At 58.5% G+C, this 25,830-nt stretch overlaps 8 protein-coding genes across 8 annotated transcripts; 6 read left to right on the forward strand and 2 right to left on the reverse strand.

The window, feature by feature from the left end:
* Positions 1 to 1,272: 1,272 nt before the first annotated feature.
* CONPUDRAFT_58660 (uncharacterized protein) lies at positions 1,273 to 2,631 on the forward strand (the record flags this gene model as incomplete). Its single annotated transcript, XM_007771585.1, has 5 exons — positions 1,273 to 1,323; positions 1,443 to 1,527; positions 1,658 to 1,708; positions 1,763 to 1,945; positions 2,054 to 2,631. 5 exons carry the CDS (start codon positions 1,273 to 1,275, stop codon positions 2,629 to 2,631), a joined length of 948 nt encoding a protein of 315 aa, XP_007769775.1.
* Positions 2,632 to 3,659: 1,028 nt separating this feature from the next.
* Positions 3,660 to 7,705, forward strand: CONPUDRAFT_125964 (glycoside hydrolase family 5 protein; the record flags this gene model as incomplete). Its single annotated transcript, XM_007771793.1, has 13 exons — positions 3,660 to 4,588; positions 4,640 to 4,869; positions 4,929 to 5,056; positions 5,121 to 5,163; positions 5,221 to 5,505; positions 5,576 to 5,738; positions 5,801 to 5,888; positions 5,947 to 6,326; positions 6,395 to 6,456; positions 6,510 to 6,579; positions 6,648 to 6,799; positions 6,865 to 6,960; positions 7,030 to 7,705. The coding sequence occupies exons 1-13, from the start codon at positions 4,484 to 4,486 to the stop codon at positions 7,703 to 7,705; spliced, it is 2,478 nt and encodes an 825-aa protein (XP_007769983.1). The 5' UTR covers positions 3,660 to 4,483.
* A 1,243-nt stretch (positions 7,706 to 8,948) lies between these two features.
* Positions 8,949 to 10,853, forward strand: CONPUDRAFT_137906 (uncharacterized protein). Its single transcript, XM_007771794.1, has 5 exons — positions 8,949 to 9,144; positions 9,215 to 9,897; positions 9,964 to 10,105; positions 10,153 to 10,413; positions 10,476 to 10,853. The coding sequence occupies exons 2-5, from the start codon at positions 9,659 to 9,661 to the stop codon at positions 10,584 to 10,586; spliced, it is 753 nt and encodes a 250-aa protein (XP_007769984.1). The 5' UTR covers positions 8,949 to 9,144; positions 9,215 to 9,658; the 3' UTR covers positions 10,587 to 10,853.
* Positions 10,854 to 11,324: 471 nt separating this feature from the next.
* On the forward strand, positions 11,325 to 13,238 carry CONPUDRAFT_73995 (uncharacterized protein; the record flags this gene model as incomplete). The annotated part of the gene is made up of 1 exon (XM_007771626.1): positions 11,325 to 13,238. The coding sequence occupies one exon, from the start codon at positions 11,325 to 11,327 to the stop codon at positions 13,236 to 13,238; it is 1,914 nt and encodes a 637-aa protein (XP_007769816.1).
* Positions 13,239 to 15,631: 2,393 nt separating this feature from the next.
* CONPUDRAFT_166347 (uncharacterized protein) lies at positions 15,632 to 16,734 on the forward strand. Its single transcript, XM_007771795.1, has 2 exons — positions 15,632 to 15,774; positions 15,868 to 16,734. Exon 2 carries the CDS (start codon positions 16,116 to 16,118, stop codon positions 16,635 to 16,637), a length of 522 nt encoding a protein of 173 aa, XP_007769985.1. The 5' UTR covers positions 15,632 to 15,774; positions 15,868 to 16,115; the 3' UTR covers positions 16,638 to 16,734.
* Positions 16,735 to 16,981: 247 nt separating this feature from the next.
* CONPUDRAFT_166348 (uncharacterized protein) lies at positions 16,982 to 19,225 on the reverse strand (the record flags this gene model as incomplete). Its single annotated transcript, XM_007771796.1, has 2 exons — positions 16,982 to 18,564; positions 18,653 to 19,225. 2 exons carry the CDS (start codon positions 19,223 to 19,225, stop codon positions 17,296 to 17,298), a joined length of 1,842 nt encoding a protein of 613 aa, XP_007769986.1. The 3' UTR covers positions 16,982 to 17,295.
* Positions 19,226 to 19,397: 172 nt separating this feature from the next.
* CONPUDRAFT_125965 (uncharacterized protein) lies at positions 19,398 to 21,484 on the reverse strand (the record flags this gene model as incomplete). Its single annotated transcript, XM_007771797.1, has 7 exons — positions 19,398 to 19,857; positions 19,922 to 20,092; positions 20,148 to 20,495; positions 20,569 to 20,745; positions 20,795 to 21,141; positions 21,191 to 21,254; positions 21,305 to 21,484. 7 exons carry the CDS (start codon positions 21,482 to 21,484, stop codon positions 19,744 to 19,746), a joined length of 1,401 nt encoding a protein of 466 aa, XP_007769987.1. The 3' UTR covers positions 19,398 to 19,743.
* A 188-nt stretch (positions 21,485 to 21,672) lies between these two features.
* CONPUDRAFT_125969 (transcription elongation factor Spt5) lies at positions 21,673 to 25,775 on the forward strand (the record flags this gene model as incomplete). Its single annotated transcript, XM_007771798.1, has 9 exons — positions 21,673 to 21,944; positions 22,020 to 22,119; positions 22,206 to 22,450; positions 22,517 to 23,596; positions 23,647 to 23,744; positions 23,797 to 23,986; positions 24,045 to 25,043; positions 25,109 to 25,334; positions 25,390 to 25,775. Exons 1-9 carry the CDS (start codon positions 21,678 to 21,680, stop codon positions 25,773 to 25,775), a joined length of 3,591 nt encoding a protein of 1,196 aa, XP_007769988.1. The 5' UTR covers positions 21,673 to 21,677.
* Between the last annotated feature and the right edge of the window lie 55 nt (positions 25,776 to 25,830).

Consider the following 25,830-nt stretch of genomic DNA (forward strand, 5'->3'; position numbering starts at 1 on the left):
CCGCTGCAGCAACTGGGCTGCCGGCAAGGCGAACCAAGCTCGGATGAGCGCAGGAAGGGGACCCACCACCCTGTCTGCGCACGAGTCGCGGTGGAGATGGAGGACGACGAGGCATGGGAGATCTTATCCGGTCATGATGAAGAGCGCTCTTAAACAGTCGCGATCAGTAATTCATGGACACCTCTTATCAGATGCAATAGAATAACCTCGCCTTCTACTTTGGGACGGGATGGCGTTCAATCTCATCCTCAATCACTTATGGGTCCATTCGTGCTCGAGAACACGCCCTAGGACCTGAATTATCGCTGTCAGCTTAGAAATCAGCGTCCGATCGCGTTGATGAGAAACCCACGTAAGGTGATTGAGATGCGTGTGTATATAGGCTTCAACCGCCGTGCAGGGGAGCTTGGCATCGCACAGCACACGAGCGTTTCCGCTTGCGAACAGGGTAGGTGCGGACTCCCCTTGTCCGAGCAACGTATCTGAATGATGACGTAATATAGTACGAAGACTCCCGAGGTGTTCAGCCGGCGCGCGTGTCACGCTGTGTAGAGTCGACGAGTCTCAAGGGCAGAGTCTGCTGTCATGTGTCCATATGGACGTATCCCTCCGTTGCTGTCTGACAACAGCACCGTCTTTGCCCGTGAACGAATGGGACCAAGGTGAACCGTTGGTACTGCATTCAGTGTGCTTTCTCTAGCGCTTGCGAGACCGATTGATCTTGAGAGAGGGATACCGGGGCCTAGTACACGTTATTCCAGTTAGAAAGCCAGTGTATGGATTCATTAGGATAGGGAGCTTACTTCAGGATTTCGCTTTGATTAAGGCGTGAAGAGAGGGCAGGCGGAGGCAGTCGGACGTGCCATACCTAGTTTCTAAGTATCTGACAGGCAAAGATGCCCAAGCGCTCATATTTGTAAGCAACGTGTCCGAGCCTCAAAATCGCATATTTGGCGGAGAGACCGTCATGTAATCTCGGAAGTGCGCGTATGTTTCTGACTGTTTCTGACAAGGCAAAACTTGCCCGAGGAACGACCAGTGCCGTCAGCGATCGGATACCGGAACGGAATAACGTGGACCGGCTGTAGCGGACAGATTCACAGGTTCCGGAACCCGGTGACCTCATTAGCCTCCTCCCCCTTCATTGGCTCGGCCAAGGCTCGGTCATTCGTTAGCAACTTGAAGTACCCACCTCCTCACTTCTTCTCTTCTCTCCAACCCTCTCTTCGCAATTTGCTTTCTCGCGTATACAGCTTTGAAGGTAAATACACCATGAGCTACGATCTCGCCAAGGCCGTCGGGTACAAGAAGGAGGACCAGCCCGTGAGTTCTGGTGATCTAGTGCCACGGGGCGACGCGCTGACGAGACTGGTCGCCTTGTTCCCCGCTGCCCATTATGGCTCGCCTCTCTTTCTCTTAACGCTGCACCGTACCACCCCCAGGTCTCATGGACCAAGAAAGACGTGATCACGTACGCGGTCGGCGTCGGCGCCAAGGCCGACCAGCTTTCCTTGGTCTACGGTGCGCGTTTCCTCTCGACGTCAGGTCCATGTGTCGGTGCTCACGCCGCCTCCCGCTCGCACAGAACTTGGTAACAAACCCACCCTATACTGCGCTGAAGCGCGGAGCTGACGTTATCCCCTGTGTCGCACAACAGACAAAGCATGGGGCCCGCTCCCGACCTTCCCCGTCGTTCTCCCGCTCAAAGGTACGTCCTCCAACGCTCAATACTCACACACGACAACTAATGCGACAAATGCAGGCACGGACACGGACGTGACGGACTTCAGCGCCAAGGTCGACGTGCCGCCGCCCGCGCTGCCCAAGATGAGCGCAGACCGCGTCGTGCACGGCACACAGAGCATCGAGATCCTGCGCGACCTGCCCGCCGCGAGCGGGCCGGGGTGGAAGTTCCAGCGGCGCTGCGTCGGTGTGCACGAGAACAGTGCGTTTCCCCCTCCCTTTCCCTCCTCCCTTTCCCTCCTCCCTTTCCCTCCTCCCTTTCCCTCCTGTTATCCCCAATACGGCAAGAGCCGCGCTAACACGGGAACAGAATCGGGCATCATCGTCGACAACGAAGGCATCCTCGTCGACGCACACGGTACCCCCTATGCAAAACTCTACAGCTCCACATTCTACCTCGGCGCCACCGCCAACCACACCAGATTCTCCAAAGTCATCGCCGGGCCGCCCCAGAGCTCCTCGTCGTCCCCCACCCCGCCGAACCGCGCACCGGACTACACCATCCGCGACAAAACCACCCCAGAACAAGCGCTCGTGTACCGCCTCAGCGGGGACTACAACCCTTTACACATCGACCCCGCGTTCGGCGCGAAGCTCGGGTTCGGCGGTGTGATTCTGCACGGGCTCGCGAGCTTCGGGTTCGCGGCGCGCGGGCTGGTCGGCGCTGTTGCGGGCGGGGATCCGCGCGCGCTGCGGGTGTTTGGGGTGAGGTTTACGAGCCCGGTGAGGCCCGGGGACGAGCTGGAGACGCAGGCGTGGGAGGTGGGCGAGGGCCCGGGGGGCACGACGGAGGTGGTGTTTGTGACGCGGAATGTGACGAGTGGGAAGGTGGCGATGGGGAATGGGGTGGCGTTTTTGAGGAAGGCTGGGGGGAGGAGTAAGTTGTAGGTTGTGGGTCGCTTGCGACTATCAGCGTTCAAGTTTCTCGTGTGGATAGGTTGATCTAAGCTGTGGTGTTTTAAGTTGTACAATTGCATACATTCAAATAGCTAGCATGACTGAAACAATGTCCCAAATATATGAAGAGTGGAGATGGTCGCACAAGTTGTCGTAATTCTCGCAGGTCAAATCACTGCCCGAGCTTCGCCCTCAACATCCGCCCGCGATCAAGCACCGCGTCCGCCTCGAGATAACACCCCTTCAACCACCGATTCGTCTCTCCTTCGCCCTCTCCCTCTTCGTCAGCCCCAGCTTCACCCTCCTTTTCACCCTTGCCTCCCTCTTCGCTTCCACCCTCCGTTGCATCTTCCCCATTTGCCCCGTCCCGAGGAAGATCCTCAAACGCCGTGCGCGCATGCAACACGCGCCTGTTATCAAACAGCACCGCGTCGCCCTCGCGCAGCGTATACTCATACCGGCTCTCCGGGTCGTCCAGCAGCCGCACGAACTGCGCGAGCGCGTCGTAGAACGCCGGAGGCGTGTCGACGAGCAGGGGCGCTTGGAAGGGCGGGGAGTAGTTGATGTGTTTGATCGGCTGCTCACCGCCCGATGTCGATGCCGATGCCGCCGCCAAGGGGTCGGGGTCGAGCTGGATGGTGGGGTGCGCGCAGTGCAGATGGTGCCCGTCGTTGATATAGTGGAACGGGACGCGCGTGCGCGCGAGGAGGGCGAATGCGGCGGGGTCCGAGGCGCGCAGAGTGGAGGCGGCGTGGAGGCCGTCGACGAAGATGGAGGTGCCGCCTGCGACGCGGTTGCGCAGGCTGTGGAGGATCTGGTAGCGCGGGGGGTGTTGGAAGTATCTGCCAGTGTGATTTTTCAGTGGTGCATTGGTGGTGGAGGGGGGAGGCAGGCGTACAGGAGGTCCATGTGCAGCCCCAGCTCAAGATTGGTGTACGCGATGTTCTTGCTGCCTTGCACGTTCTTGACGTCCCACGTCGCACCGTAAAACGTCTCTCTGATCTCGCCGAAGAGGCCCGCAAGGCGGCGCAGCTCGCACGCCTCGTCAGAGGTTTCTTCGGGGGGCACACCGGTGACGAAGAGCAGGCCGTGGCGCGTGAGCTGGGTGATGCCGGCGAGGAGGCCGCGCGGGCTCAGGAGCGAGTCGAATGGGATGAAGAGGCCGTCGACGCGGGCGATGCTGGAGCCGTCCCATGGGGCCTCTTGCACGTCGCGGTGGAACGCGGAGCGCGAGTCGGGGGAGACGTAGCGGGCGAGAAAGTCGTGTGTGTATGTGGACTGGTGGCCGTCTGACCAGGTGATCTGCAGGGTGCCGTCCGAGGCGAGCGAGACGCCGGTGTTATCGCTATCAGGGGCAGGTGTGGAGAGGGGGCGGAGGTCAGCGGGGATATCGGAGGTGCGAAAGAGCTTCTGGTCGGTAGAAGGATGGACGCAGGAGGGGCAGCGGCAGGCATCGCGCAGCCAGCGGTGGGGGAAGGAGGCGTTGTTCAGGGTGGGGAGGGTGACGGCGATCGAGGTCACCTCTGGGGCTGTGGGCGGGGATGCATCGGAGGGAGCGGAGGCCGTCTTGAGCGGACGTCGTGCAGAGAAGACTGCGGGAGAAGGAGAGACGCATCGTAGGAAAGAAGATCGGGATGCGATGGACACTCGAGGAAATATCAGCGACATTAGAAGGAGGGAGATGACGTTGTTTGGTAATCGCCGTTGGGACAAATAATGTTCCCTTCCCGTTACCCGACTATTGCCTCCGACCATACCAACGTTCCCTTCCCTTGCGCGTCTTTCTCTGTCGTTTTCCTTCTTTCCTTGTTGGATTCAGATTGGAAGTAGACATACCCCATAGATGAGTTATTCTACATCGATGTCGGACATGGAGGGCTCCTTTGTCGTTCTCCATCGCGAGGGCAGCATCACAGAACACCAGCAACCAATCCAGCCCGTCGATCACGTCCGTCCCTTCCCTTCACTGCTTCAACTGACGCTGACATCTGTTGTATAGATACCAGAGCCTGCGACACCCAGCCCAGCACACATTGAGCCACCCCCGGCACCCCAGCCAGCGACCCACCCGTCTCTGCACTCTGGCTTCCCCGGCCAAGGCTCCTACGCCCACGACTGGTCAGACGCAGCCACGGGCGGAGGCATCCGGCGTCACGGCCGCCACTTTGTGGACGCGTACGGACGCGTCTGCAACCTCCGCGGCGTCAACCTCTCTGGCTCCTCCAAGGCGTGCGTACACCTCGCTCCATATTACGCTACGTGTCCTGACCGCGCCTTTCGTTTGACAGGCCGATCGACCACGACCACGAGACGTTCCCCACGAACCACCGCACTATCACGTTCGTCGGTCGCCCCTTCCCGCTCGAGGAAGCCCCAGAGCATTTTGCGAGGCTGAGGAGATGGGGACTTACGTTCAGTACGTTTCTTCCCGCCTTTTATCGCTCGCTACCTTGTGCTGACATTGCTGTCCTAAACTCAAGTCAGGTTCCTGGTGACCTGGGAAGCAGTCGAACACGAAGGCCCGTACGTAACTCCTCCTTCCTCCCAACAATCCCACTGCTAACGCGAAAACGCCAACAGCGGCATCTACGACACCGCCTACCTCACCTACGTCCGATCCCTCCTCACCCTCCTGCCCGAGTACGGCCTCTGCGGCTTCGTGTGCCTCCACCAGGACGTCTGGTCGCGCTACTCGGGCGGCTCCGGTGCCCCCGCGTGGACCCTCGAGGCCGTCGGCTTCGACCTGCACACCCTCGAGGACGCCGGCGCCGCGTGGCTGCTGGGCGTCAAGGGCGGCGGGCACATCGAGGAGGAGCGCGGGATATGGCCGTGCGGGTATCAGAAGCTGGCGGCTGCTACGATGGCGTGAGTCTTGTTCTGATGTTCTTTTCTTTACGTGGTGAATGTGCTAATGGATGGATGGACGGGCGCGTAGGACGTGTTTCTGGGGTGGAGATGTGTTTGCGCCGAAGCTCAAGATACCGATGCCGGACGGGAGCGAGAAGCCGGTGCAGCGGTTCCTTCAGGACGCGTTTCTGGACATGTTCGATGTCGTTGCGGCTGCGCTGAGCGATCTGCCGGGTGTGATTGGGTTCGAGGTGCGTCGACTCGTGCGGGTATGCAGTGCACCGCGTCGTCGCTGACGGCGAGCTCCGGCTAGCTCATGAACGAGCCGCACCGGGGATACATCGACCTGCCCTCGCTGCACGCGTTCGACTACAACACCGACCTGCACCTCTCCCACGTCCGTACGTCTGCACCGCTGCCTCCCCCGCTGATCCAACCACATACCCATATCCCCACTAGCCTCCGCGTTCCAGTCCTTCCTCCTCGGCGCCGGCCACCCCACCCCCGTCTCCATCTGGACCCGCTCCTTCCCCATGCCCACACGCAAAACCTCCTCCGCGATCCTCAACCCCCACGGCCGCTCCGCATGGCGCGCCGACGGACCGACGCGCGGGCGCTGCGTGTGGGAGGCGCACGGCGTGTGGGGGTGGGACAAAGTCAAAGACGAGGGCGTTGTGCTGCGGGAGAGCTATTTCAAGAAGGACCCGAGGACGGGGGAGGGGGTGGAGTGGTATGAGGGGTTTTATTATCCGTTTGTGAGGGTGTGGGCGGAGAGGATGCGCAGGGCGGGGATGGTGGGGAGGGGGAAGGTGTTGGTGGCGGAGCCGATTCCGAATGAGGTGCGTTTTTTGTGGAGGTGTTAATTGGGTTTTGGAGGCTGGGAGGTTGAACTGTTTTTATTTTGAAGTTTTGTCCGGCGTCGTGGACGGGTGAGAATCAGCCGCCGAATTTTGTGTATGCGCCGCATTGGTAAGCTGCCTGCTAGAATCGTTGCGATGCGGGGGACGCTGATGCTATCGCAGGTACGACCTCAACGCGCTCTTTGCCAAGGCGTTTGGCGATTTTACTGTCAACGTCCAAGGATTATCTCGCGTACGCCCCCGTTCTCTCGCCTTTCATCGCGCTTCGACGGGCACTAACCCGGCGTGGTACGCGTACAGGGCATGTTCCTCCCCAAGGCGCTGTACTGGGGCCAGCAAGGCGCGCGGGACAACTTTTCGCTGCAGATCCGCAACATCGTCGAGGCGGGGTACAAGGCGCTCGGCGAGGTGCCGTGTCTCATTGGGGAGTGCGGGATTCCGATGGATATGAAGTGCGTCGCGCGTCGCGTTCATTCAGGGAAGACTGTTGCTGATGTGCGGTTGGCGGTGGCTGCAGTCGGAAGGAGGCGTTTAAGTCTGAGAACTGGCATTGGCAGTACCGGATGATGGACGCAATGATGACTGCGCTTGAGGGCGCGTTGGTTGGGTTTACGTGCGTCGCGTTCCTCTCTCCCTGCACCTGCGCTTGCCCCTGCCCCTATGAATCTAACGTCATCGGCAGCCTCTGGAACTACAACCCAGACAACGACGACACGCGGGGCGACGACTGGAACGGGGAGAACTTCTCGTGGTTCTCGCGGCGGCGCGCGCTCCCGCGCTCGCTGCTCGACCTCGAGCAGACGTCGTTCACGCTCGACAACGGCGGGCGCATTCTCCCCGCCGTCGTGCGCCCGTACGCGGCCAAGACCGCGGGTGTGCCGCTCCGGTTCAGCTACGAGATGAACGAAGGCGCGTTTGCGTATGCGTGGGCTGTGCCTGCGCAGGTGGATGACGATGGCGATGGCGCTGGCGAGTCGTCGGATGCGCCGGCAGCGGGAAAGAACGGGAGCGTGGGCACGCCCCCGCTCGACGGACACCCGCCGATCAAGGCGTGGCAGACGGAGATATACGTCCCCGCGCAGCTCACGCACGGCCGCGCGCTGCGCGTCGAGGGGCTCCGCGAGGCCGAGGGCGACCGCTGGACGCACGACGAGGCGCGGCAGACGCTGTTCATCGTGCCCGGTGCGGCGCGGCGGTGCGCGGGCGCGCGGATGGAGGTGCGGGTGCGGGTGCATCCGCCGATTAGGCCGACGTTTGCGGTGAATGGGTTTTGGAGCGATTTTGGGGAGATGATTTGGAGTGGGTGTGTTGTGTTTGTGGGGGTGTTTTTGTTTTTTAAGTTTAAGGTGTTTGCGTGAGGTTGTGTGGTTAGTGTGGGGAGGGGAGGGCGGGGAAGAGAGGGTAGTATTTAGATGTGGGGTAATTTTGGAGGTGGTGGGTATATGATTTGGTTTTTGGAGTGCGGGTGGTTAGTTTTTCTTTGGCTTCGATAGTGGAGAGGTTTGAGCTTGGACAGTGTCAGTCTAATGCACTTGACTGAGACTGATGGAAGAATGGAGGAGCTTGAGCAAGTTTAAGCCTGTCGATTTACCCACCACCACTTCACGAGTTCGAACTCCAAAACCGACTATCGTGGTTCGGCTTCCGCTGCACCCCCTCGGACTCGGACATGTTCTTCGACAAGATCTACAGTATCCGGGTCGCAGATTTTGCTTCCGACTGCGCACCATGCTTCAGCTTCATTGGCATTCTCTGAAATGACTCGATGCTTGCCCTTTGGCATTTATTTTTCTCGATACGTCTCGGTGGCATTCTCTTTCTTTCCCTACTTATATGTGTGCTTTATGGCGCTGGACACATCGGCTCGAGCTCGGGCCCACCTCTCCTCATTTTTCTCGTCGAACATCCATCTCTATCTTTCGATCGCGATATCCAGAAATCCTATCCTGTACACGCGCTTGTGTGTTCAGTGCATGACCAAGAGGCCATGCAAGCAATACACAAGTGCTGTTCAGTGGATCCTCGCATCCTGTACCGTCGTCTTGATCGCGGTTTTGGGTCTAGCGCTTTTGCTTTGCTCGATGCGACAGGGTGATGGTTTGTTGCCATAGGTGTCTCTCGATTAAGTACGACGCATCATCTGGCCTGTCATATACATTCATTCTATGCATATTACAGGGCAAAGAAGAGAGTTCTGACGACCGCTTTACGAGTCTGTAGTTATCCAGATTCTGAAAGTACTTTAGTAAAAATTTGTGTCCTCATGATGCTTGTAGTAGCGGATGCGCTTGTTATATATCGCTTTCTCCGTCTTGGACCCTTGTGATATATCATTCGACGTTGGTTATTACTTCGCAAGTCACGCCGTTTCTTTCCCGATGGTGATATGCATTAGGTTCGAGTTCACGTATACAGTACATTTCATTTTTGACGACAAGGTTTGGTACACCAGGACATACCCCGAGGAGTGGCCGTCCCCTGTACCTGTTCAGTTTACTGATCAGGTTGCGCCATGATTGTACGATATTTCCCACGCTTCATACTTCCATCTTCATCTTGACCCGCTTGCACACGGGATGGCGGCTGATAGCGGGTGTCCCGACGCGCAGTCAAAGTTGCATCACCCTGTTGGAGGTCAACGATGTCTCTGATAGTGATGTGGAAAGTACGCCCTATAATCGCACTCACGGTCGTCGTTCTCCCCCACACCAGCCAATAGGCGTGGTATCGTACCCACATCGGCGGAGGAGACCGCCATAGCTGATCACAGTGAAGCCAGCTTCGTTGTTCTCGCGCCTTAACGATGATTTCGACGGAGAGAAGTGTCCGTGAGTCCTACATCAACACCAAGACGGATCGCTACTCACTTTTCTCTGGTGGCTGTCGTATCAGAGACGGGAATGGCAAGGACTCATGCACAGATACCCTATCTCACTCGTGTTTCTGGGCAGTGCGAAGTGCGTATTTGTATCATTGGAAGAGTAACTACTGACATTGGTTGACCGGAGATAACTCAAGACCTCCAGCTCCCTTTACTGGCTTTACGATCGTTGTTTCGTATTGAGAGAAACGATCTCCAAGAGGGATCGGGTGAGCTCGATAGACTGTGTTCGAGAAGGATACATGAACATCAGGGAGAAGTTGCTCAAACAAGCGGCGACAAACGAGCCCAAGACGAGCTTCCAAAGTTTTCCATTATCACCGTAACTCGGGCGAAAATGGGAAAGAAAGTTCCCTTCATGCCGGAATTACCCGACGTCGCCATCTCCACACCGAGTTGCTGCATCCATGCGATTAGTACTAGCTAAGTCATGGCTAACACAGGGACTTACAAGTACGTCGCCCGTCTTCAGCGCCGTCTCATCACCCTTGCTTCGAAGCCGAATTACCTCTACGGCGCTGGGCGCGTTTTCTGCGTTATGTTCTTTGGCCGTGAAGTATTCTTCGCTGTCGGGGGATATACCCCGGAGGACGATTGTGCCCTCGTCCCCAGGCACGAACCAATGGTCGTTGGTGTTGACAATTATGATCTAGGAACAAGCGATTTCCGGTAAGCTGCACCTTGGTGAAATAGGAAGACGGCACTCACTTGTCCACTCGCCGCGTCCAACCGTAGCTTTGCGTGTTTGTGCTGCAGGGACCGCGAGCCACCATTGCAAACGCGCGGGAACCAGCCATTCTCTGGTGAACAGCTGTTACTAGCCTCGCCGAATTCGGGTGGACCGCCTTCCTTGCCCAGGATGATGTCCTTGGACCCGGTGAGCTTCAGTCTCTTCGTCTGAAATCGCGACTGAGAGCCTCTTAGCTCTTCAAGAATGATGGTCGCGGTAATATGCTCGGACATAGCTGTGCAGGAGTGACGAGCGGAGGAACGTTGATTAAAGGATGCAAGGGGCGAATGGCGGCAAGGAGAATGGATGGAGGACAGACCCAGGTGAGCTTTGCTTTGGACGCTTTTTATACGTCCAAGGCACGCAGTCCTCAGGGTCGATCCGAAGCCAACAAGAGCCTACAAGCCGGAGCAGCGAGTCGAAGGCCTATGCAACGCTCGCCAAGGCCCTCCGAGGTGCGTGTCTGTTGAAAAGAAGCATCCGCCTGTTATCTAAAACGGAGCTGAAAAACATGCAGGCGCTCGCTTGGACGCGGGGTCCCGAGGAAGACGAGCGGCACCCGGAACGCGTGTCAGCGCACGATGGCCTCAATTGTCTGCGCCGCCGTTTCGGTCAAGGATCAACATAAACGTTGACGTGCGGTGAGCGGCCAACGGCTGCGGACCTTGACACCCTAGCTTCTCTGTGGGTGCTCGCTCTCATGGAAACATCGAGGCCAATGTTCCCGCCCTGGCATTAAACCGTTTCGGGCAACAGAAGAGTTCGAAAGCTTGGACGCGATGAGTTGTAAAAGGGTCGCAAAGGTCTGGGAGGACATATCGGTGCTTTGGGAATAAATGGGTGTCTAGATTGGTGTCACAATGCTCTCCGAGTCGTCGCATTTAATGAAATTCCGTTCTAAATTATGGAGCGTCAGTGAGGGGACATCTAAGGCAGGCGGTGCAGTCTAGAATCTAGCGGCGTTTACACTCTTGACATGTAGCGTGGTCAAATATTGTCATCATGCATGCTGCGTACTACAGCCAGTTTTTTAGACGAGAAAACATCACTTTCACCCCAAGATTGAAACTCATTGGCTTCAAGTAGGGGTTTCGTAGAGAATGTCAGGCGAAGGAGGTTTGAAAAAGAAGTGGTGTTGATATGCTCGGACGGCGGACAAGGGTAAACCAAGGGGTAAACAAAAAATGGACGACAGTGGACGACGCCGACGCCCGGCGGTGAAGTCATCGGATTTCGGAACCTAACAAATAGTCCCAAAGCTTCCGAGGCGCGAACAGACTCGTACGCGCTCTTCTGTTTCCGACACTTTCCAAGTGTTCAACCGTTGGGTTTCTGCCCCAACTCTACCTGAATGAATCCAGATACGATGTTCACATCCACCCACTCCTGCGCCTGCAACTTTGAATTCATCCCTACCGAGATCCTCGCCATCATCTTCCAAGAATGCGTGACGCTTGCCCACGCTCAAGACGGCCTCATGTGGTGCTATCACTCTTGCACGCGACGCTGTCTCCTCGACTGGGTATGCATCACCCATGTCTGCCGCCGCTGGCGCACAATAGCGCTTTCTCAGCCTTTGCTTTGGAGCCATCTCATCCTGTTGTATCCTAGCTGGGCAAAGACGATGCTCGCTCGCGCGAAGACAGCCCCTCTCACGATCTCCCTCGGCGGCGAACAGGGGCAGTCACAGCTATATGCTGAGCGCCTGGCGGACATGTTACACCCGGAGTGGAGACAGGAGATGTTGGTACTCGCATCAACGCTGGACCAGGTGTATCTTACGGAGGATCAAATGCAAGCCTTCGCACAGATAGAAAACCTACAAACCAAGCAAAACTTCAATGACCCCGCAATTCGCGAGGAAATCAATCGACGGACGCTGGAGCTGTCAGAGACTTTCAGGGTGGATAATTTGAAAAAGAAAGAGGAAATGAAAGCGGCCTTGAAAGTGCACAGCAAATGCGTATCAAAGTATGGTCCGTTGATCCAGTCTTTCTCCTCCCTAACCGATGGCGGGACCAACGTTATCGACTGCTTGACGTTCTCTTCGTGTCGCTTAACAAGATTGCACCTTGCGTCCGCATATTCATTGGAGCACCTTGGGAAGATGGACACGCTAGAGGAGCTCGTCCTTAACCAGTGTCTCGAGTGGACCACAGATCGTAATATGCTTGGAGTGCCGCTGGGCACTTCGAAGAAAATCCACCTACCAGCTCTCCAGTCTCTACATATCAAGGATGCACTTTATTGTGCCACTGACTTCGCGGCGGAACTCAAAACAACAAAACCTCTCCGGTGTCTTGCAATCGAAGATTACGACGATGACAGTAGAGACATGAACGTTCTCAGTCTGTTTCATCCTCCTGAGATCGCCATGTCCGTTCGGGAGTTTGTCACCCTCAGCACGGAATCCCCTAGGACAGGCGCGGAAAGCTCAAGCACCTTCCCCGACCATTACTGTGTTCTTCGCGCAAAGAGTCAATGGTGCCCCGGCTCGCGCTCTAAGCTTCAGCTGATCGCCTGGAGACGAGAGACGACAGAACCTTCGGATATTGTCACATGGGAGCGCGAAGGCAAGATACCTCACTTGCCCAGCGTCAGACCGTCAACTCACAGCCACGCCTCGGAGTCCGTTTTCTACAAGACTGACCCAGCGCTTCATTTTTACTTTCCGATAGTTGCAGATCCACCAGTCGACTCATGTACTCTCAACGCGCTCCGCACGGCGTTCTCTCTTCACTCCGTCGTTTTCGCGACAATCAAGGTGTGCGGTCACTGGCGCTTAATGGACGGACCTTTCGAACTCACGCGCGAGAGCGCGAGAGCGTTCTTCGCGGAGACGGCATCCCTCCGCGTGCTGGAGGTGTATAAGTACAGTGCCGCGCGTCTGGTTGAAGTGCTCACGCCGTACGATGGCCAATGCGCGCTCGCCTCTGAGCTGGAGGAGATCTGGTTCGAAGAGGTTGATTTCGCCGAGGAAACGCTTACGGACGCTCTTGTACTCTGCGTCACTGCAAGGACCGCAAGCGGATGTTCGCTCAAGAAGCTCGTTTTGAGGAACTGCATAAATATCGACTTGCAGGAGCTGACTACGTTTACTGGTCTGGACGTCGAAGCGAAAACGGCGCAGTCTGAGGCTGCACCTCAAGTTTGGGAGATAGCGGGTAGCTCCAATCAAGCATCTACCGGATTAAGAGGAAGAGGAAGAGGAGGCCGAGGGCGTGGACGTAGCACTAGCAAAAAGACGCCTGCTCGCGGTAGGAAGAAGCAGCAAAAGTAGGTGATGCACTCATGCCCCACTGTGACGGCTCTGTACCCGTTCCTGAGCTCGAGGAGATATGGCTTGAAGACATCGATGGACGCTTATTGACAATGACCATTATTCCGTGTCTCACTGCTCGGGCTGAACGTGGATTCCCGCTGAAGAAGCTTGTGGTGGATGTAGAGCGCACCTGGGAAGTTGAAGCATACGATGCGTTGCCTGCATTTTCTCATCTTGGGGTTGAAGTTGAAGTAACGACGTTTAGGTATTAGGAGACATTTACGTACTAGCGCACATTCAGCCTTTAGATATGGTAGCACCGCACCCAGTCATCAGTAAAAGTGCCAATTTCTTGCCCGCTTTGCCAAGCTTGTGAGCTTGCCGACAAGCCGACAAGACACTGTTTGCATAAAGGTCTATAGGCTGGTTGCAAAAACATTCTAGAATATACACTGATGGTGTTTGCGTCTCAACACTGATTTCCGAAGTCAGAATACGGCCTGTGGATGTCTTAAATAACTAAACTGAGGCGACTTGTTTGACTTGCAGGCGCTTGTCCACGTAATCTCCACGTTGCCGAAGATCGCCTTGTCGCAAAAATAGACTTACATTGTCGGGCTTGGCGTCTTGGGCATATTATTACCTTGCCGTCGCTTGCGCAGGGTTGCACAAGGTTGTACAAGCCCCGACAAGATTTTTTCATAGTTATTGATGCACTGCTCACTAGCAAGCTACTAATACAACCCGAGCACAGACAGGCAGATAGCTTGCGGTCACATTCGCGCTGGCCTCAGAACGTGGTTGTCTCCAGCCGAGTTGCTGTTTGACGTTTAGCTACGTTCTGCAAGCAATCAACGAGGCGACTTACTAAAATGTCCCCAGAATGGAGCTGCGTTGTCTCCCTGTCGAGTATTGTCATAGTCTCCTTTCGCTCCTGACCTTCAGTGCCGTATCCTTGCGGCTTGAATGTGGTCTCAGAGAACTCGGATACGCCTCTAAAGATCAGAGTTCTGTAATGCTCGCCATTGTCTTCAATAAATACCTGCATATTATGGAGCGTCAGCAAGAAATTATCAACTTTGAGTAGTTTAGTTATCCTTCCGTGATACGCACATTCTTGTTTTCATCGCAATAGAGGGCAGCGCAGCAATGAACAACGCTGCGAGAGCCAGTCTTTCCTCCTGCAAATCCTGGGAACAGGCCATTATTCTGGGTGCATGTTCCCTGTGTCGGACCGCCTTCTTTACCCAGAACTTCCTTCTGACCAGGACGGAGGTGAATTACCTTTCTCTCAAAATCAGAGCTCGCGTGTTCAATTTGCGTAAGAACAACGGTCACGGATCCGCGTTTTGACATGATTAAAGACATGAAGTGTGAAGAAAATGACGAGAAGGCGGAGATAATTTTAGGGACGGGTGAAAGATATCTCGAAGAGAATGTGACTTTATACCAAATGGCATGGACACGCATAGACCTAGGCTGTCGCGGTGGACTTGGCTCTTGCTTGGCTCGCATGGCTTGGACCTTGTAGGTTTAGGTCCTGCTTGGGCACATATAATTACATATGTAAAGAATACGGTTGAGTGGTGCCCACGCACAAAGCGCGTATAAACTATGTGGTCTCACAATGAAAATGAGACGAACAAGAGCATGGCGGAGCTGTCGTCCAACTGAAGTCGACTGTGACGCATTTCGGTAGGTCTTTGGTAGGTTTGACCCCATCCGTCGATATGAAAGATGTTTGGGAATCAAAGAAGGAAAAAATTGCCGCGATTCAGTAAATTATGGAGGCTGTTCAACGACAGGTTCTGTAACCTCGCCTAATAATATTATGAGCGTGCCAAGATGGTATAGCAGCAATCTGGTCGTAACTCTTAGCTAGCGAGGCTGTCGTGTAGTATGCGTTGATGAAATGGGAGATATGGGAGATATCAAGCTTAGATCCACTCTAGTAGCCAGGCCAACGCGGATGTCGTACTACGGTAGTACGATGGCAAGGGCAATGAATGTAAAGAGGGAATCGGCCAGACATCTCTTTGTTCTGAATGACCTACTCGTTTTTGATTCCACAGTCCCGGAAGTGCGCCCTCGAGCCAGGGAAGATCGTGGTTCCAGGCTCCCAGCGTGAGCGTCGATCACTGAAGGGGGAAGAGCTACATAGGACGAAGCATGCCAGGAAAGGGGGTATCACCTGCAGCACCCTTTCCGTTCCAGACACTCTACTCTTTCACCCCTGAGCTCAGCTTCAGCCTTTACATCTCCTCACATGCGCACATTGTCGTCGTGAAACCCCGAGCTTCGTTGCCGCAAATCCACCGGCCCTAAACTACGCGTCCGCCGTGAATTTATCACACGTGATCGTGTCGAGTCATACATCCATCTCGATGATCTCTAGCTAAGACCTCCGTCAGCATATCGATGCAGCTGGGAGCCATGAAGGGCTCGGTGGAGATGCATTAGGTATCCCCCAGTCTCCCGAGTAAAGGATTTCAACATGCAACATACCGAGGACATCCGTATTGCCGAGGAAGGAGACTTGTTGAAACGCGTAGAGGTGCGTGTATGGTTTAGGGGCTCGTAAGAGTCACAGACTTACAGTTGCTCGTTTCGCGGATGTGGCATCGACGATGAACCTCCTCATGAACAGACACTCGTATTCTCCTATCTGCAAAGGATATAAAAGAGCGCTCTTACGTTCTATCCTATCGTCACTCGAGAGTATTTGTTCGTCGTCCTCGATTATTTGGATCGACGTTCACAACTTGAATCACTCCTGTCCAAATCCCGATCTACACTCAACGCACCTCCTATCCTAATCTCTTTTACGATTCTTCGACCCTTGATTCTGCCAACGTATACTGTAAACCCACAACCCCACACCACCTCGAACGCACGATGCGCTTCGGCGGCTTCTTCATCCCCATGCCCGTCGTCGTCGAATGGGGCATCGAGCAGCCCGAACTCGCCAAAGTCCTGCCCAGGCTCTTCGTCCACCCCGCGTGGACCGACGAGGTACTCATTTGCACGAACAAGCACGCGCTCAACTACGCGTGCGGCACGACGCTCCTCCGGCGCCTTAAAACAGAGTACACGCGCGTGCGCGCCGGCTTCGGCGCGACGCACGTCCGGTGCCACATCCACACCCACACCCACGCCCATAATCGCGGGGAAGACCGCGACGGCTGCGGCGGCGGGGGGCGGTTCTCCGACGCGGACGGGCTGTTCATCGCCACGCACACGACGCGGTTCTCCGATCGGAAGTTTGGCAAGATCGGGAGGGACGTCGCGCGGATGAAGCAGTTCGCGATGGGCGAGCGGGACGAGGCGATCGCGGGGCTGATCGAGCGGGAGTTCCCCGGGTTCAAGGCCGAGTTCGTGACGACGTTTGTGCCGGATACTGTTGGGCGGGCGTGGTAGCGGCGGCGGCTTATGACATGCAGCGGTCTCTGCGGAGGGAGGCCGACGGTCGTGACATTATATCCTAGAGTTTGACGTTACCGATGATACACAAGGGCAGATCTAGAGACGGTGTACAATAGTTGTACTTCTGCTGTGCAATAGACATCCTATTGTTAACAAGTCTTTGTGTGGGTTTGAGCATCACTGAGTTCCATTGCCACTATCTAACCCGTCTCCGACTCGTCAGACTTTGTGGTTCTCTTGATGGTATACAGTGTTACTTACTTGCACACGATGATCGACAAAATGGATACAGCTGAGGTGATCGGTGTGCGTACGACACACAAGTGTACGAAGAAAGTATACGTGCATGGAGATGGAGAGTACAATGCCTAAACTAACAAACAAAATAAATGAAAGACAACAGCCAACTACCCGATGATCGAGGTGTCAGTAGAGCAGTGTGGTCAGGTAAATGGTGCGCTTGCCAAGCGCTATCGATCGAAAGAATGCGGAGCATCGGCATCAGCGAGGGAGGTCGTAAAGCATAGAATAAGCCCATACAAGTCATACAGTCATAACTGAATAATACAACACATCGAGTCCACAACCACCACCACACAAAAGTCCACCCACCCTTCACTCACCACTCACTCACTCACCACTCACCACTCACTCACCACTCACCCCCACCCGCACCCGCACTAACAACCCCACCAACCACAACCCCAACCCCAACACCCACACAAAACCCACCCAGCAGCGCAACATGCACACACCCGTCCCTCGCCACCCTCCCCGAAAACGCAACCACAGCACGCACGAGCCGCGCCTGCATCGGGCGGAGCAGGGACAGCGACATGAGCAGCAGCGAGGGGAGATGCAGCGGGTCGACTTGCGGCGCCGAAGACGACGGGTTCTTGGTGGGGTCTGTGTGGACTTGGAGGGACGAGAGGCGTCGGCGGCGGGCGGGGCGCTGCGCGGGCGGTCGTTGAGAACTGGAGGTGTAGTTAGAGTGCGTGCTCAAGCGCCGCGAGCGGTGCGTGCGGGGCGACTCGGACGCGCTCGGGGCCTTGTTGACCGCCCCCGTTCCGGCCCCGTTATGATCGCTCTGATCGCGCGCCTCCGCTTCCGCTGTCTTTGAATTATCCTCCTCCTCCTCGCGCAGCCGCCTCGCCACATCCGCAGAGAGCCTCTCGCCCCACTCGGCCTCCCACCGCGCCTTATCCCACGTCTTCCCACCACCCGCTCTACCCTTGCCAGTCCCAGCGCCCACAGGAAGCGACCGCCTCTTCCTCGCACGAATCACCGCCGATCCCGCCCCCGCCCCCGACCCCGCCCCCGACCCCGGCCCCAATCCAGACTCCAATCCCAAATCACCAGCACCCCCCGCACCCGCACCCTCATGCGCATCCGACTCATCCACATCCCACGCAGACGGCACCCGCACCGATGACAGCCGCCGCGCGCGCTTCGCAGCGCCAATCGCGCGCACAGCGCCCTCGACATCGCGCCACCGCAAGAACCGCTCGGCCGCCTCGTACCGCAGCCCCGCGATCGTCTCTGGTGCGCGGAATATGCCCGTGCGCAGGGCGCGTGCGGAGCGTGGCTGGAAGGCGGAGAGGTGCGCGTGCGCGTGCGCGTGCTGGTGCTTGGGCGCGCGAGCCGGCTTGGTGGCGGATGTCGATGGCGCAGATGAGCCAGATGCAGGTGGGAGACATATGATAGGGACGTGCGGCGCGAGCGCATCGAGCAGGCTGTCGTCCCCCGGCGAGAGGCCGCCCGCGCCGGGGAGGAAGAGGAGCGCGGTGTGCAGCGGCGAGGCGGGCGAGGCGAGGAGGCCCGCGAGCGGGCCCGAGGGCGGGCAGGCGGGGTCGACGAGCGCGGAGAGCGCGCGGAAGGGCTCGTGGATGATGGAGAGCGTCGTTTCGAGGACGGCTGGTATCTGTGTTTTCGAGGTTGAGTTAGCATGATTTCGCGAGGGCGAGATCGAGGCAAAGGGAAAGTGCAAAGGGAGGGGGAGGAAGACTTACATCTCTCGCACGATCGCACGGCAGCACGCGCACGATCTCGACATTGTGCGCCGGCTCGAACTTGTCGAGCCCGTGCGGATCGGTGTGCTCGATCCAGTCCGTCGACGCCCTGAGCACGCTTGTTCCCTGGCCCTGGTGCTGTGCGCGGTCCCACGGCGAATGCTCGACGACGTCCTCGTTGTCCTCCAGCAGCATCTCCTCGACCATCCGCTCCGTATCGTCGCCTTCCGGGCCGAGGACGATAAGCCGGACATCGCCGAGGGTCTTGCCGAAGGGGGTCGGTCTGCGCAGGGCGGGCGGGAGAGTGAGGCTGGGGATGATGAGAGCGTGTGTGCCTGCATGTTCGTGGGCGTGGTCCGAGTGGGGGTGGGAGTGGGGACCGGGGCTGGCTGCTGCGGAGGAGAAGAAGAAGGAGGAAGAGACGGAGGGGAGGGAGGAGATGGAGCCGTTGGGGCTGTCTGGTGGGGAGGGAAGGGCACTGGAGCGCGGGGAGGAGGGCTGGGAGAGGGAGAAGGTGGGCATCGGGGGTAGGGAGCGGATCGTGCCTGCGCTGGTGCTGATGTTGTCTTCCATCGTGGTGGACGTGAAGGTAATAAGGGAAAGGAGACAAGAGAAGGCGTGCTCTCTGATATCACAACACGTGCACACATGATAAGATTAGATTCCACTTCCCACTGCCGCCGGTCATTATCACTCGTTCCTGTCCTTACCTCACTTGTTGAAACATATCTTCTCTTACAACTCAGAGTTTCAGAATTATCCATGCCTCAACGCAAGTAAATTCACAGCGCCATCATCCACGTACATCTACTATCAGCCACGTGCCGACACCATTACCCCTCGTTGTCTCTACCGAAGCACGTCCATCAAAAAGCACGCCTTCTCCGACCTCGAAGCGCATCACGCTGACCTGCCCAATAAGTCCTCTTGCGGCACGAAAGCACTTCGACGCCGCCCCAACAGATTCCTTGTCGATCGGTCTGAGTAATCTGCCTCCGCGGTTCAGCCTTCCATATAGGGGCATGTGCGTACTGCGCTAGTGGCAGAGTAAACCCTGGGGCAACGTGGCTAGAGGATGCAGCTAGTGCAGGTCATGCCCGTATGACAAGAAACGGCTCCGGGATGTCCGGGTTCTCGTACGGCCCCAGCGACGTCTCCGTCCGCCACTCCCCCGACTCGGCATCCCGCGCCACGCTCCGTTTCACCTGCGATCAGTGTGTACCTCAGTTATCTCTGTCGGACGGGTTGATGCGCGCAAGGAGTACATACGTGCCACACCTTGGTGTTGCAGCCCACCTGCGAGACAGACCACGCACAGCGCTTCGCGAGCAGCAGCGCGTCCGCGGCGAGAACCTGCGGGAACGCGGCCTCGTTCATCGGGAACGTGACATGTACAGCGCGGAGACTGCGTGCGTGCGAAAGGTGCTCCGCCATCGTCTCCTTTAAATCACGAAGCCCATCAGCGAAAACACGCAACGTCAGTGCACCGACGCACGAGCTCATCCTGCTCCGCGACGATAAACATCCTCTCCAGCCGCGGACACCCCGCGCATATCTCCCTTACCGCGGCCAGCCCGACATGCACGCGGTGCGCCGAGAACCGCCTGAGCCGCGCCCCGTGTCGCGCGACGACGCCCGCCCAGAACGCGTCCGCCCCCGGCGCGCGGACGAACGCGCCCGTCGCGTACACCTGGAACGACTCGAGCGGCGCGTCCCACAGCAGCTCCTGCACGCGCGCTGTCCATTCCGTGAGCGGCGTGTGCGTGTGCACTGTCAGCGTGATGGACGCGAGCCGGCGCAGCGCGGAGGTGCGTGCGCATGCGGTGTTGAATGCGGCTGTGTCCTGTTGGGGCGCAGGTTGACTTGCTGGTTAGCGTTGTGTGATTGGGTGCGGGGAGGGGAAGGGGTCACTGAACGAAGGACTGGGAGAGGCCTTCGAGGCCGAGGCTGATGAGTCCGGCGGTGTTGGAGGCGACGAGCGCGATGATGCCGCGGTGCGTGACTTTCGGGCAGCCGGTGATGTACAGGTGTTCGAGGCGGACGAGCGCGGGCGCGATGGCGAGGAGCAGATCGTCCGTAACAGACGTGCTCGCCTGCGGTGCTCGTCAGCACAAGCCCCACCCCCGGGCGCAAAAAACGCACCTTGCATATGAGCGTCAGATTGCGCAGTGCAGCGCCTGTCCCGGCCATCCACACCGGCAGGACGTCGACGACGCCCGGGCTGGGCATGACGAGCGCGAGCCGCTCGAGCGCGGTGAAGTGGGTGAGCATGCGCGGGTCGTAGTACCCGCCGTCGTTGCCGTTTATCTCGAGCGCGGCGAGGCGCGGGCAGCCCGTGTGTAGGGCGGAGAGAATGGCGTCGTCGAGCGAGCCGTCGCGCGTCCATGTGCAGGCGCGCAGGTTGGTGCAGTGCGCGAGCGCGGCGAGGACGTGGGTGTGTAGGGTCGTGTAGGTGGATGAGGAGAGGGATTTGGGGAAGTCGCGGAGCTCTGGTGGGGTGCGGTGAGGATACAGTACGATTGGCAGAGGGGAGCGTACCGAGGGAGTGGACGTGGCGAGCGAGGTGCGGGTGCTCGGCAAGTGTGCGGAAGACGAGGCGAATCTTGGAAAGCGACGTTAGTGTCTGTGTACCAAGAGTGGGCTCGAGCTCACCCTCTCCTTGGCCTCCCTGTACCACGCATATATAACGACCCGCTCATACAGCCTCGCCGTGCTGACCGCATTGAACGTCCGGTCGACGAGGCACAGAGCAGCGAGATGCTGCGGCTTGACGACGCTCTCAACCACGAACGGGAGGAGCTCGATGGGCAGATCGACGAAGGAGACCGTCATCTTGCAACAATCTAAGAAACATACAGTACTCAGGGGGATACGACAAACCACACAAAAACCCCCGATCTCGCGTCCCGGCAAGGAAATACGCTGACTAAGCGACGGCCGAGCTCTTGCTGTTTTGGTCTCTTCAGCGCACTCCCATTCCTCTCTTTCGCTCCAACCACCACCACCACCCCCAGAGGCAGCAGCCATGTCGGATAGAGAGGAGGATTTTGACATGAACGATAACGACGCCACGCGCGTCGACGAGGACGAGGAAGAAGAGCACGAGCAGGCAGACCAGGAGCACGGGCAGGAGCAGGAACAGCGTCCCGCGAGCTCGAGCAAGCGCGTGTCCATATATGATGCCTTGGACGACGACGACGAAGACGAGGACGAGGACGTGGAGGATGATGACGACGAAGATGACGACGAGGACGAGGACGAGGGGAATCGGAGGGGGCGCAAACGCGCAAAGGTGCGCACGCCACGTCCGCTGCTGTGCCCCTGGAAAGCTCTCGCTGACGTGTCGCATTCGTTTTGGAATTTGTAGCACCGGCACAGGAAGCCCGCTGTGAACCGGTTCCTCGATGTCGAGGCCGAGGTCGACACCGAGGACGAGGAAGAGGAGGACGAGGAAGAGGACACGAGGGGTGCGTTTTTCCGTCTCGCCCATCACTCTACATAGCTTCCTACAATAATATACGACGCTGACGCCTGCCCTCCCCACTCCCCGCAGAATTCATCGCCGAGCCCGGGTTCGAAGGCGACGACTACGACATCAACCGGCGCGCGGCCGTCAACGCGCGGCTCGACCGGCGCGCGCAGGAGATGGACGAGCAGGACCTCGCCAAGATCGCGCAGAACCTGCACGAGCGCTACGGCCGCGCCGGCGTGCGCTACACGGGCGACATGAACGAGGTCCCGCAGCGTCTGCTCATGCCCTCCGTGCACGACGCCTCGCTGTGGCAGATCCGCGTCAAGGTGCGCTGTCTCAAGAAGAACAAGGAATTTTAGGAGACTGATTATGGTGTGACGCGGAACTGACAGCCCGGCCGCGAACGCGACATTGTGTTCTCGCTCATGCGCAAGGCGCTCGACCTCGAATACACCGCCGCGCCGCTGCAGATCCTCTCCGCGTTCCAGCGCGACTCGCTCCCGGGCATGGTGTACGTCGAGGCGCGCTCGGCGCAGCAGGTGAACGTCGCGTGCAAGGGCCTCGTCGGCGTGTACCCCTCGCGCGGGATCGTGCTCGTGCCGATCGAGGAGATGGCGAGCCTGCTGCAGATCAAGAAGCAGGAGCAGACCGTCACGCCGGGCAGCTGGGTGCGCGTGCGCCGCGGCAAGTACCAGGGCGATCTCGCGCAGGTGATGGATATCACGGAGAACGGCGAGGACGTCGGGCTCAAGTTCGTACCGCGCATCGATCTCAATCCGAAAGACGAGAACTCGATCGACGGGCGCAAGCGCAAGAAGGCGTTCGAGTCGGGGGGCGCGGTCACCGGCGGGGGTGGGGGCGCGGGCGGGTCGTTCTCGATGCGCCCGCCGCAGCGGTTCTTCAATTTTGAGGAGGTCGTGAAAGTGTACGGGCGGAAGAACGTGTCGAAGCGGAACCAGGTGTACGTGTTCCAGAACGACACGTACCGCGACGGGTTCATCGAGAAGGACTTCAAGCTCTCCGCGCTGCAGCTCGACAACGTGAACCCGTCGCTCGACGAGATCACCAAGTTCACGCGCGGCGCGGGCGAGGGCGGCGCCGCCGGGGGGCTGGACGGGGCCGGGGGCAGCGCGGGCGAGAACACGGTGGATCTGTCGATTATCGCGGAGGCGTCGCGCAAGGCCGCGATCGCGGTGCTCCAGCCGGGGGACCACGTCGAGGTGTTCGAGGGCGAGCAGTCGGGCGTGCACGGTGTCGTGGACTCGATCAGCCAGGACGTGGTCACGATCGTCGCGGTCGGCGTGGACGTCGACGGGCAGAAGGTGGATGTGCCCGCGCGCAGCGTGCGGAAGCGGTTTAAGCCGGGTGATCATGTCAAGGTTATGGCGGGCAAGAACGCGGACGAGACGGGGTTGGTGGTTGCGGTGTCGGATAATGTGGTCACGTTTTTATCGGATATGTCGATGCAGGAGGTGAGTGTTTCTTGGTCCCGCGTGGATGGGGGAGCTGATGGTGTGGGCAGGTTTCTGTGTTTTCAAAAGATCTGCGTGAAGCGGCTGAGGTTGGTTCGGGGACGAACATCGTCGGTAACTACGAACTGCACGATCTGGTTCAGCTTGAGTGCGTATATTTCCTCGATTTCGAGCAGCGGATTACTGGATCTATTTTACAGCATGCAAACCGTCGGTGTCATCTTCAAGACCGAGCGAGACTCGTTCCGAGTGCTCGACCAAAACGGCCAGGTCCGCCTCGTGCAGCCGCACCAGATCTCCATGCGCCGGGACTCGACGCGGGCCATCGCGACCGACTCTGAAGGCCACGAGATCCGCGTGAACGACAACATGAAGGAAGTCGACGGGGAGGTGAGCTTTCAAAAATTGCATTGCTTGGTACCACGTACAAACCCGTCGCTGTGCATAGGCCCGCAAAGGACGCGTGCTGCACGTGCACCAGTCCTTCTACGCCTTCCTGCACAACCGCGAGATCGCAGAGAACGGCGGCGTCTTCGTCACACGCACGCGCGCGCTCGCGTCGCTCGCGCCCAAATCGAGCATCGTCAAAACGGGGCTCGACGCGTCCAAGCAGAACCCGCTGCTCGCGGGCGGCGGCGGCGGCATGGTCGGCTCGGGCACGATGGGCCGCGGGCCGCGGGACCGCGACATCGGCGCGCCGATCACGGTCGTGCAGGGCTCGTATAAGGGGTACCACGGGCTGATCAAGGACACGAACGGGACGATCGCGAGGGTGGAGCTGAATACGGGGAACAAGGTTATTTCGATCGATAAGGGCAAGTTGAGGAGGCGGTTGCCGAATGGGACGTTGGCGCAGCTTGGGCAGCGGCCGCCGATGGGCGCGGGTGGCGGTGGGTTTGGAGGGGGGAGGGGCGGCGGGATGGGGCCACCGCAGGGGGGTGGCGGGCGGACGGCGAATCCGTTTGGAGGGCGGACGCCGAACAGCGGCTGGGGTGGGCAGGCCGGTGCGGGTGCGGGTGCGGGTGGGCGGACGCCGGCGTGGGGGACGTCTGGGCGGACGCCGAATCCGTATGCGAGCGGGGACGGGCGGACGCCTGCGTGGGGCACGTCGGGGCGGACGCCGAACCCGTACGCGGACGGCGGGAAGACGCCTGCGTGGAATGCGAATTCGCGCACGCCGAACCCGTATGCGGACAAGGATGGGGGCAAGACGCCCGCGTGGAATGTGAATTCGCGTACACCGAATCCGTACGCTGCGGCGCAGGATGGCGGGAAGACGCCAGCGTGGAATGTGGATTCGCGCACGCCGCGGCATCCCAGTAGCGGTGGTGGAGGGAGCGGGGGGCAGGGGAATGGGGCGAGCGACCCGTGGTCGGCGGATGGGGCAGCGTCGCCGCGGTGGGGGGCGGCGAATAACAACGATCCGTGGTCGAACAATGACCCTTGGGTGAGCACTTTTTCAGCCTGGTATTTCTAGAGTTTCGCGCTGAGTCGCAACGGTACAAATCGCAGGGAGCGCCTACACCGGCTGCGACGGCGCCTACGCCTGCGCCCACTGGCGCCGCTGCCTGGTCAGCGTCCACGCCTGCGTACAATGCGCCTACGCCCCGTGATTCGGGTGTGCAGGCGTATTCGTCGGCTCCGACGCCAGGAGGGCCGGGGAATTACAGCGATGAACCTGCGTCTGCGCCGACGCCCGCGCCTGCGGCGAACGACGGCGATGGTCACGCTGGAGATGGTAAGCTCTCTGCGGGAGTTCTCTTATAATGTCGTCTGATACAAATTTCCTCAAGACTCGTGGGTGAACACGTCGTACCTCCGCGGCAAGCGCGTTATGGTGCAGGTCAGCGGCACGCTCGCGGACGGGTGGCAGGGCGGCGAGTACGAGGGCAGGCAGGGATGGGTGCAGTCGGTGCTCCCGACGGGATTCGACTTGACGGCGCAGGTGTTCTGGCTGCCTTCTGGGACCGGCCCGATGACGGTCAAGACGAAGTACCTCGAGCCTGTGCGGCCTGAGGAAGGAGACCGCGCGGTCATGATTGGGGGCGAGCAGCTTCCGCTTGGGACGGAGGTGGAGTGCGGGGAGAACACGATTGATGGGTGGACGGTGCATAAGCCGCAGGACAGTGAGACGTTTACTGTGCAGGAGGAGGAGCTAGCGAGGGTGCATCGGGCGTAAAAGGCTGCCAGCTGTTGGCTGTTGGCTGGTTTCTCGGTTTTGTTCCTTCGTTTTG

This window comes from Coniophora puteana, assembly GCF_000271625.1.
Source record: "Coniophora puteana RWD-64-598 SS2 unplaced genomic scaffold CONPUscaffold_8, whole genome shotgun sequence".
NCBI classification, from domain to species: Eukaryota; Fungi; Basidiomycota; class Agaricomycetes; order Boletales; family Coniophoraceae; genus Coniophora; species Coniophora puteana.